The sequence below is a fragment of the Macaca mulatta genome, chromosome 2 (assembly GCF_049350105.2).
Source record: "Macaca mulatta isolate MMU2019108-1 chromosome 2, T2T-MMU8v2.0, whole genome shotgun sequence".
NCBI lineage: Eukaryota > Metazoa > Chordata > Mammalia > Primates > Cercopithecidae > Macaca > Macaca mulatta.
This window is the reverse complement of record NC_133407.1, coordinates 157,946,630-157,957,722: the sequence shown is the minus strand read 5'-3', so window position 1 is coordinate 157,957,722 and position 11,093 is coordinate 157,946,630. Positions and strand designations below refer to the sequence as shown.

The following is an 11,093-nucleotide window of genomic DNA, read 5'->3' as shown; positions in this document are numbered from 1 at the left end:
TGCGGTGACAATGATGTTTCTAGGCTAAAGACCACTTTGAGAAAAACTGAACTAGAGAAGTGCCAGATGCTTTTGTTATTTATAGACCCCAAGCCTCAGGGTTGCATTAACTATCTTTAAAGACATAAAAAGTCAAGTACAATATAATGTTTTATTTTACACTTCTGTGATTACTGAAATCTAAATAGAGGTTTTTGCTAACAAACAAAAAGGAAAATAAAAAGACAGCTAGGACACAAATGTTTAGCACAGATGAAGGGTTGTACAAGGCCCCATCCTGAGGAGGCTGTACACCTTCTTGGCACAGCAGCAGCGTGGCCCACGGAGCTTGAACCAGCAAGTAAGCCACAGCTCAAGAGTCCTGAGGCTTGGGAACAGAAAGGAGCTCCTTCCTGCTCCACCCCAATCTGGGTTGCATGGGAATGGAAAGGAGCAAACACATCCTGCAAAGCATACTGGACATGCCTCTTCTTTAGCTTCTCAGGCCAGACTATCCTCCTTTCCACAAACGCGTGCACACTCAAACACGTTCATTAAGCATGTGCACACATCATATTCACACACTCAAGCTGTGCTCTCGATTTCAGGGCTCTATTGCGGGCTCAGGTATCAACCCCAGAGCCGAGGTGTGTGAGAGCTACCTTAGCAGACTCACAAAAGGCTACTGCAGAGGCAGGGGTCAACCATCCCAAGGACCTGGGAAGGGAGAAACTGAATTCTGTACCTCACTGATGTGAGAGGAAATTCTAATGAGCAAATGGGACCAGCAGGGCCCAGTTAGGGAGGTCCAGATGCCAGTTCTGAGATGTCACCCAGCTCTGCTTTGCTCTTCAGTAGCCAGTCAGTGAAAAAGCAGAGTGCCAGGAGGCTAGTACCGAGCAGGTCCCCCAGCCCTGTAAGGTAGGGGATGCAGTGGTTGTCAGGATCCATGGCCTGGTGCCAAGTCAGCCGAACCATCACTTCTGCCAGGTACAGCAGGATTGTCACCTGTCAGAAGGGCGAAGAGACACAAAAGAAGACCAAGTCAGAAGGCCAAGTAGAGGCAGAAAGTACTAGCTGAGACTCAAGGAGAGACACCAAGGTGGACATGTCAACCCCAGCCAGCCTCCTACCTCCAGCTTCTCTTGGGTTCTGAAGCCCAGCTCTGAGCTCAAGCAGTGGCTAGAGAGGTGATCCTCGTCTGCACATTCCTAGACGCCCTCTGGTGGGCCCTGCTTCTGGCACCCTGAAGGGCCAGTCAGACCCACTGCCACTCACCAGCTGGGGCTCTTTCTGCTGCGATAGGCTCCACTCATGGGACTTTGCTGAGATGTCCATTTGGGTTTGCCTGAGCCCTTCTCCCCTGGAGGTTAGGACAGTCAGCTCTTCCTGAAGGTGCCATGGGGTAGTCCACACAAGCCTGCTCAGGTCTCATGGCTCCTTAGTCCCTTGTCCAGGCTGACCCCAGCTCCTTCCTTCTCCCCAACTGGAGTCATAAGCTGCTGCTGCTGCTCAGGACAACTTCTTGGATTTCCCTAATCCTACTCTTTAGGGTCAGGAACATACCACAGTTACAAATGCCATAAACTCGGGGAGATGAGAAAGTGCCAGTACCAGCACCACACCCACAGAATTGCCCTCCAGTGCCCACAGTGCTCCCTGCAAAGGCCCCAGGCCCACTGGGGACCATCAGCTCGCTGCAGTGTACGCAGACAGTGTGCTGAATACCTGCCCAACACAGGCACCAGCTTAATCTTCACCACCATGCTCACTGCTGTCCAGGCCTGATCAATGTCTACGCATGCCTTGCAGCAGCACCCCCTGCAGGGGCGTGGTGCCCACCCACCATTGGGGAGGCAGTGGATGGCTGGACCACTCATCAGCCTGTTCCATGGGAACATGCTTCATCCTCAGGGCTGCTCCTCTTATCCTGTGATGATGAATGTGCTGCGTGCAGTGTGTGGCACGTGGTGTGCCATGTCTAGCATGCAGTATATAATGTGAGGGGTGATGTGCAGGATGAAATGTGTATTGTGCAGTGCAGTACGTAGCGTAAGCTGTATAGCGTGTAGCATGCAGCATGCACTCTGTGGCATGCACTGTGACATGCAGCATGTAGTGTGTGTGGCGTGCACTGTGTGGAGTGTGTGGTGTGGAGTGTGTGGGATGTGCTGGGTGGTGTAAGGTGTGTAGTGTGGAGTATGTGGTGTGGAGTGTGTGGTGTGGGGTGTGTGGTGTGGGTGTGGGGTGTGGGGTGTGTGGTGTGGAGTGTGTGGGATGCACTATGTGGTGTGGAGTGTGTGGTGTGGAGTATGTGGTGTGGGGTGTGTGGTGTGGAGTGTGTGTGGTGTGGAGTGTGTGGTGTGGAGTGTGTGGTGTGGAGTGTGTGGTGTGGAGTGTGTGTGGTGTGGAGTGTGTGGTGTGGAGTGTGTGGTGTGGAGTGTGTGTGGTGTGGAGTGTGTGGTGTGGAGTGTGTGGTGTGAAGTGTGTGGTGTGGAGTGTGTGGTGTGGAGTGTGCGGTGTGGAGTGTGTGGGGTACAGTGTGTGGTATGGAGTGTATGGGATGTGCTGTGTGGTATGGAGTTTGTGGTGTGGTGTGGAATGTGTGGGATGCGCTGTGTGGTGTGGAGTGTGTGGTGTAGAGTGGTGTGGAGTGTGTGGTGTGGAGTGTGTGGTGTGGAGTGTGTGGTGTGGAGTGTGTGGTGTGGAATGTGTGGTGTGGAGTGTGTGGTGTGGAATGTGTGGTGTGGATCGTGTGGGGTACAGTGTGTGGTGTGGAGTGTATGGGATGTGCTGTGTGGTATGGAGTGTGTGTGGTGAGTTTGTGGTGTGGTGTGGAATGTGTGGGATGCGCTGTGTGGTGTGGAGTGTGTGGTGTGGAGTGTGTGGTGTGGAATGTGTGGTGTGGAGTGTGTGGTGTGGAATGTGTGGTGTGGAGTGTGTGGTGTGGAATGTGTGGTGTGGAGCGTGTGGGGTACAGTGTGTGGTGTGGAGTGTATGGGATGTGCTGTGTGGTATGGAGTGTGTGGTGAGTTTGTGGTGTGGTGTGGAATGTGTGCGATGTGCTGTGTGGTGTGGAGTGTGTGGCACGCAGCATGTGGTGTGCCGTGTGGAGTGGCCTCTGTATCTGACAAGTTGACTCAACTCCTGGAAGATAGGGACTGTGCCCCACATGTCCAGCCACCCCCACCCGCCTCCTTCAGCCTCTCACTCAGACAGGAGATCAAGGCTGCTGGCTGACTACCCAGCTGTGCGCCTCTGCTGCTGCAGTCAGGCTTACCTGGATCAGGCCTGCCAGCAGGTAGAGCACCACAAAGGTCTGGCTGTTTATGACTGACTGACCCTGCACCAGGTAGATGATGTAGAAGAAAATCAGATGGCCTGGGACCACCAGCATGAGCAGGACTCGAGCTGACATGGAATTGATTTCTGAAAGAAACAGAACCAAGAAGGTCATGTGACCTGAAGCGAGGCCACTTTGGCATGTGACAGTCCTCAGTGAGGCATCCACACTCACTCATCCATTTATTCCCAAGTGTTCAGTGGACACCTACTCTGTGGCAAGCATGTTCTGGCAGATGGGGATACAGTTTGTCCCCTTCCCTCGTGGAGCTGATATTTTAGAGAAGAGAAACAAGAATCAAGTAAGCAGAAATAAAAAGCAGCAAGAAAGGCTACTTCAAATTCTGACAAGTACTTTGAAGAAAGTAAGGGTAAAAAGAAGGGCAAAAAGCAGGAAGTGTGTATCAGTGGGGATGAGCTCCTGCAGATATTTCAGCTGGGATTTGAATTTGGCGGGGAGGAGTTTGAGCAGACAAGAGCGAACATGCAAGGGGCTTAAGGAGGAAAAGAGCTTTGGGTGCAGTGCTCCACTCAACGCAGTGCTGGTGATCTGGGGAGGGCAGTCGGCTCAAACGGGGACCTCGGGCAGCCCCTTCTTCACAGCAGCCTCTGTGGCCTGTCAGCACACCTGCAATGTGCCAGTGAGCCCTGGGTTTCCTTTAGATTCCCATGCTCTGAGTGTGAGACTTTACAGTAAGTGTGATTGACCCTGGCCCTACCACAAACACTTTCAAAAATTCTAACATGAATATGATTTCTCAAATGGAAATAGAGTTCTAATGAAAAGTAGGTCTCCATTTGCCTCTGAGTTAATATATGTATTTCACCAAAATAATAAAGAAAAGGAGAAAAAAGGTCACATGTAGCTCAAAGCTAATGCAGAGGAGCAACAACATCTATTCATGATAAGAAATCAGACAAGGAATAAAAGTATTATTTTAAAAAATGTCAAAAAGAAGCAGCAAAAGGATTGGAAGAAGCTACTACTGGAAGTTGGTATGAGAACTCAAGAAAATCTAAAGGAAAACCATGTAAACAATAAGAATTCAATAAAATGTTGAGGTGCACTAACACAGAAAATAACAGCTTTTCTATATTCAAATGACAAGTTAGAAAATGTAACAGGGAGTTTGACTTCTGAACAAATAGGGAAGACATACTTCATCCTGTTTCTCCCATTAAGTACAACTGAAAGCCCTGGACACTGTATATAAAACAAACGTAAGCAGATTCTGAAAGGCTGGCTGGGGACCTTGGGCTGCAATGAACAACATGGTCATGAGTCCCCTAAATTGTCCTTTTTCTCTTTATTTGTCTCACATATCCAAGACTGAGTCCTGGCCTCAGCCATCAAGAAATGCAGATACAAATAGACAAAAAAAAAAAAAAAAACTCCATAGGCTGGGTGCGGTGGCTCACACCGGTAATCCCAACACTTTGGGAGGTCAAGGCAGGCAATCACTTGAGGTCAGGAGTTCAAGACCAGCCTGGCCAACATGGTGAAACATTCTCTCTACTAAAAACACAAAATTAGTTGGGTATGGTGGTGCACGCCTATAATCTCAGCTACTCGGGAGGCTGAGGCAGGAGAATCACTTGAACCAGGGAGGTGGAGGATGCAGTGAGCCAAGATTGCACCACTGCACTCCAGCCTGGGCGACAGAGTGAGACCCTGTCTCAAAAAAACAGACTACATAGAAGTCTGATCTTTTTTGCCAAAGGCCAGGAAAGGGGAAGCCCAGCAAAACAACTTTCAGATAGTAATTACTCTACTCCAACGGACACCACGGGAAAAACTGCAGCCCCCACCTCGTCAGGAAAGGCCTGGTGGGACCACCATCATCTCCTGTGGCAGGGTGATATTCAGAACTTTCATCTCTACCCAGTGCTAATGGGGCCCCCACCTTGTCAGTGAAGCCATGTGGGGAGCAACAACAAGGCATCTCTCCCTGCCCCAGCCAGGGCGATCTCAGAGGAGGCCTAGTGAGGAACCTAGATTGCACTGTGCCCAGCAATAACAAGGTGCTCCTCTTCTCCCAGGATAGCAATAGAGGCTGAGTGGGGAACCCAGCCTTCCAGCCCCACCTGGGCAGCAGTCCATCCCTTCTCCCCAGTGGTGCAGTGTCAAAGGAGGCCAGCTAAGTACAGATTCAAATATGATCCAAAGTCTTGTCACATAATACCCAAAATGTGTGGATTCAAGTGAAAATCACTCATCTTGCCAAGAGCCAGAAAAATCTCAACCTGGATGAGAAAAGACAACCAACAGACAGCAGACTGAGATGACACAGATGTCAGCATCACATGAAAGCCGTTCTAATGAAGCCACTACAACAATGCTTCATCATGCAATCACAAACACACCTGAAACAATTAAAAAAATAGCAAGTATAAGCAAAGAAATAGAAAGTCTCAGAAAAGAAAAAGAAGATAGAAAGAAGAACCAAATAGAAATGTTAAAACTAAACATGGCTGGGCGCGGTGGCTCACGCCTGTAATCCCAGCACTTTGGGAGGCCGAGACGGGTGGATCACGAGGTCAGGAGATCAAGACTATCCTGGCTAACACAGTGAAACCCCGTCTCTACTAAAAATACAAAAAATTAGCTGGGCGTGGTGGTGGGCGCCTGTAGTCCCAGCTACCCCGGAGGCTGAGGCAGGAGAATGGCGTGAACCCAGGAGGCGGAGCTTGCAGTGAGCCGGTATCTCGCCACCACACTCCAGCCTGGGTGACAGAGCAAGACTCCGTCTCAAAAAAAAAAAAAAAAAACTAAACACATACAATACCCCCAAAAGTCCCAAACAACTCAGTGAATAGGCTCAATAGCAGAATGGAGAGGGCAGGAGAAAAAAGATCAGTCAACTTGGAGAAAAAAGTGATAGAAATGAGCCAATCTAAACGAGGAGAGTAATAGACTTTGCAAAAACCAAACAGAGTCTCAGGGATTTGTGGGGCTGTAACAGAGGATCTAACATTCATGTCACCAGAATATCAAAAAGAAGGAGAGTGCAGCTGAAAAGTGATGGCTTAAATTTTCCGATTTGACAAACGATATAAATCCATGTGTTCAAGGAGCCTAGCAAACCCCAAATAGGATAAACCCCAAGAAGTCCATACCAATACATATCATAATCCAGCTCCTAGAAACTAAGGACAAGGTCTTGAAATATGCAAGAGAGAAATGGCACCATACCTATACAGCAAAACACACTGAAATGGCAGATTTCTCATCATAAGTCATGGAATCAGAAGGAAGTGACACATTTTTCAAGTGTTTGAAAACAACTATCAACACCAAATTTTATAACCAGGGAAATATCCTTCAGAAACGTGCCAGCAGCCAACCCAAAAGACAGCTAAAGATAGTTCTTAAAACAGAAAAGAAATCCAAAACAATGTAACAGGAAAACAGATCTAGTTTTTCAAAGCCAACAAAAAGATACAACATCTCCAAAAGCTTCCAGTGGTTCTGAGTAGAATCCAGGCTCCGTCCTCAAGGCCCTGTCTGATCACCACCTTCTGGCCTCTCTGGCCTCAGCATCCTTCATCCCCTCCTGTCCATTCAGCTCAGGCCACATTGGCCTTTCAGTTCTTCAGACTTGCCATATTCTTCCCTGCCTTTGGGCCTTTGCTAGACTGCACCCACTGCCCTGAAAGCCCCTTCTTCTCTGGCCCTCCTCCTCCCAACAACACCCACTTGTCCTCAGGGAGGAGCTTCCCTATCCCAAGTGTATCTCTTCTAATTCTTTTTCACTGCAGTCTGCACTTTTGCTGCTCAGTACCCACCATAGTTTGTAATTACGAGCTCACTTGTGTTTTTCTGCCCTTCTATACTGTGTACTCCAAGGGCAAGAAATCAGCTCTCCCTGTTTCACCACTAACCCGACACCTAGTGCCCAGTAGACATTCAATAAATAATTGAATGAAGGAAAGGCAGGGCCAGGGAGTCTCATTTCTGGGGTCCTGAAGGTGATGTGTGCCGAGATCAGCCCTGGCTTCAGGCATCCATCGCTACAAACACCAGATTCCAATGACACAGATGTTTTCTTGTTTAAAGAAATGGCTATGATGGCCTCTGAAAGACATGACACCCACCTGATGTGCAGAAAGTAGAACATGGGTTGGGCCAAAATTTCTTCATCTGGAGAGGCAGGACGCCAGGTGCGCTCCACATGTGCAAGTAGGTTGAGATTCGGCTGGTCTGAATGGCCACCAGATTGCCACCAACACCTACGAGGAGAAAAGGAATCTGTTTTCCCTTTCTTTACACCAGTCTCTAAGTTGTATCCCTTATTTTAAGTTCCCTCCCTCCAGGAAGCCTTCTTTGGTTAATTCAGTATTTCATTATCTTTTCATTTCCTCCCACTTGACCACAGATCTTGTTTGGTAGCACATCAGGGTGGCCTAGAGCTTATGAGCGAGGTATCCAGGGAGTAACTGTGTCATCTTGACTGCTGGTATCTCTTAAGGTGAAGGGAATGTGGCTGTAAAGCAGGTTCTCAATAAATATTTGTTGGCTGGAGTGAGGATGGGGAGGGGATCTAGGGACAAAGTGAGGATGAAGGGAGAGTAGACAGAAAGGTCTGAGCACAGCATGATAAGGCAGTCTGGGTAAGTCAGACTTCAAGACCACAGGCATTGACAGGAAGCAGACTATAGGCTGGAATATCTGAGAAAATGAAAGTGATTTTTTTTTTTTTTTCCACTTAAGGTGGGAAAGAGAGGAGAGGAGAGGAATGAAAACAGTGGATAAGAATGAGAGAGAGCCAGGCGCGGTGGCTCACGCCTATAATCCTAGCCCTTTGGAGGCTGAGGCAGGCATATCATTTGAGGTCTGGAGTTCGAGAACAGCCTGACCAACATGGTGAAACTCTGTCTCTACTAAAAAATACAAAAAAAAATTAGCTGGGTGTGGTGGTGCACACCTGTAATCCTAGCTACTCAGGAGGCTGAGGCAGGAGAATCGCTTGAACCTGGGAGTCAGAGGTTGCATTGAACCAAGATCGCACCACTGCACTCCAGCCTGGGTGACAGAATGAGACTCCGTCTCAAAAAAAAAAAAAAAAAAAAAAAAAAAGAATGAGAGGGAAGGTGAGGGGAGGAGAGAGAGGATCACAGGTGGCAAAGCAAGCGTGCAGCAGGAGACGTGCCTGGGACACCTCTCATGGCTGTGTGGCCTGACAGCTTTGAAGAAAAGACGTCTGTTGCATGATTTCAATTTGTGGTGCTACGTGAGCCCCTCTGTGGGAGCTCAGTTGTTAGTGCAGACTCCCACATTCACAGATGCTTTGGGTGTATGCCCAGAGCAAGTGGCTTTAGGGGAAACAGGATGAGCGAGGTCATGTGTAGATTGACAGGGCATAGAACACATAACCCTAGAGGCAGAGTCATGATGCCCAGAAAACCATGAGCACATGCGGTCTCTGGGAACACCAGGGCTTCCTGCTGAGGCTCCGGGATCCCACGGGGTATGAAAAAGGTTTCAGGCTCAGCCAGGGCCACATGGCCCAGCTGACAAAGGCCACGCTGAGCACTCCTTATGTGGGGGCAGATGCGGGGATGGGCTGATGGAAGGTGGGGATTCCCCCATCCTACTTCCTCAGTGCCATGGAGCACTCTCCCTAGCTGGGCCAGGTGTGCACCAGTGGGTGACCTCTGGGGCAGAGGCCAACCATGTAGGCTGCTCTAAAGGATGCAAACAATTGTCTTCAGGTACAGGACTGCTGCGATCTATTCTGCTTGGCCCATACATAATTTTAAAAAGAAAAAAAATCTCAAATTAATTGGTACTATTTACTTGGCCCTTAATACAGATTCCCAGCTTCTCTTCCCAGGTCAACTCTGGCAAGTCTGGATCTATACTCTCCCAAGGCAACTACTGGCTGGAGCTGGACAGGCACCATGCTGTTCATATGAGAAATGCATTCTGCAGCTTGCCCCCGCTATTCCTCACTGTCTAGCTGCCGGGCCTGCATAATTCATGCAGATTGTTTGAGTGGCCACTGAAGGTATCCCAGTTGGTGACTCATCCCAAAAAATCACTCCAACGTAATAAGCCTTCTGTTGCTGTCCTTACTCACAATGTGAAGGCACTTTGGCACTGTTGGGGTGAGGACATGCTGAGTGGCCCACTGACATGCAAGGAACAAAGACATGGTCCCCTAAGGGAGCAAGGGAGGAGGGACACTGGACACGCAGGGGCTGCCTAAGAGCCTCTGAAGGCTGTTTCTTCAGTCCCCGCAGGCCAGGGCCTGGGGGCTAAACTGGACAAATTATGTTTTGTTCTTCTCCTAACTGATCACTTCCATTTACAGAAACTTATCAGACACCAGACACCAAACTAAGCTTTGGTTAAAAGAGGCATCATCCACACAAACCCCACAGGATGTAGGCCTAGGAGGTGAGTATATGCAGAGAGCCAGGTGTCAGACAACAGGGAAGGGGGGGGATCAAGGCAGCTGGGAAGCACAGTCCTGGATCTGTCTCAGGGACTGCTGCAGTGCCCACAGTGTAGGCCTGGTATTGGTTACAGTCTTAACTTTTAAGAAGAAATCCAGATTTTTAAGTGTAAATATCTGAGTTCTGATGTCAGCAATGAATCCAAAGAAAAAGAAAAGAAAAGAAAAGAAAAGTCACAGGAGCCAGTGCCCTGGTTCTGAAAGCCATGCTCAATCAGCAGGTGCCATCGAGGCCGGAGTTTGACTCAGTGCCGGCAAAGCCTGGAATTTGGTTCTGTCAGAAGAGCTCATGTTTGGGGGCTGCCTATGAGGAGCTGGGTCTGAGCTGCTGCGAGCAGTATGTGGGGCTTCCTTCCCAGGCTTCTTCCATCTGAGAAGACCTGCTCCGGCATCCCTGTAAGGCAGCAGTCTGTCCACGGCTCAGCTGCCCAACTGCCTGTGCGGGGCTGGTGCTGCCCCTCTGAGGTCTGCTGTTCAGGTCCAACCCAATCCTGGGGGCCAACCCAGCTCAGGGACCACACGGGAATCCCTCAAATACCTACCACATATGACGGGGGTAAATACCGCCATGCCTTTGTACTGCTGTTTAGAAACGGTTTTGCTCAAGATGAGTCCTCCAAAACTGGGGAAATAGCAGACAGCAGTCAAGTTATCAGAGTTTACACTTACAATGGCCCTGCAACCCTCCACACAAATCACCCTCTCAGCCTGGCTTCCCACCCTTGGTGGACACTCTCCCCTCCCCTACACAAAATATCTGCTGCAGCCAAGCTGGTCTCCCCAGCATCCTCTGCACCCTGCTCATGCTTTTCCATCTCCACTTTGAATCTCAACCATTGCAGAAAGCCATCCAAGAACACCCACTTATTGCAAAACAAACAAATGCCTTTTCAAGGGCACACAGCTGGCTGGGCTGTCCCAAGACTCTGGAACCACGGCTGAGATACTCTTTAGCAGAAAACAGAAACTGCAGGAGGATCACCTCACGCCCGCCCCGTGTTCTCAGAAAATGTTGCAGCCAGAAATTGCTCCCACTGGCCACTGTAATTTAGCAAAAGCTTTCCCACCCCTTGGAACTTCTTAGACCCCTGGAGAAGCTAGGTCAATCTGTAAAAGGAGCCCAGGAGCCTCCTGGAAGCCAGGATACCTACTCCATCACCTCTTCTCCCCAAGACACAAAGTTGGAAAAACCCATCAGAATGGACTGGGGTGGCCCCCATCAAGGTCGACTCCCAGGAAATGGGCCTTGAGAGGGAGCTGGAGGGTGGTGGACCTGGGCTCAGCTGAAGGTTCTAAGGCTCTGGAGGGGAGCTA

At 49.4% G+C, this 11,093-nt stretch overlaps 1 protein-coding gene across 3 annotated transcripts in view; it reads right to left on the bottom strand.

Moving 5' to 3' along the window:
- Positions 1-135: 135 nt before the first annotated feature.
- The window catches only part of SLC41A3 (solute carrier family 41 member 3), a 77,928-nt gene continuing 66,970 nt past the window's right edge, over positions 136-11,093 (bottom strand). The window contains exons 8-12 of one of the 3 annotated variants that reach the window (XM_077990974.1): positions 10,322-10,401; positions 7,417-7,551; positions 3,260-3,408; positions 876-987; positions 136-361 (exon numbers count right to left, since the gene is read on the bottom strand). In XM_077990974.1, the coding sequence (XP_077847100.1) occupies positions 198-361; positions 876-987; positions 3,260-3,408; positions 7,417-7,551; positions 10,322-10,401 (640 nt within the window). In that variant the 3' untranslated portion in view covers positions 136-197. 3 annotated transcript variants of the gene reach the window in all.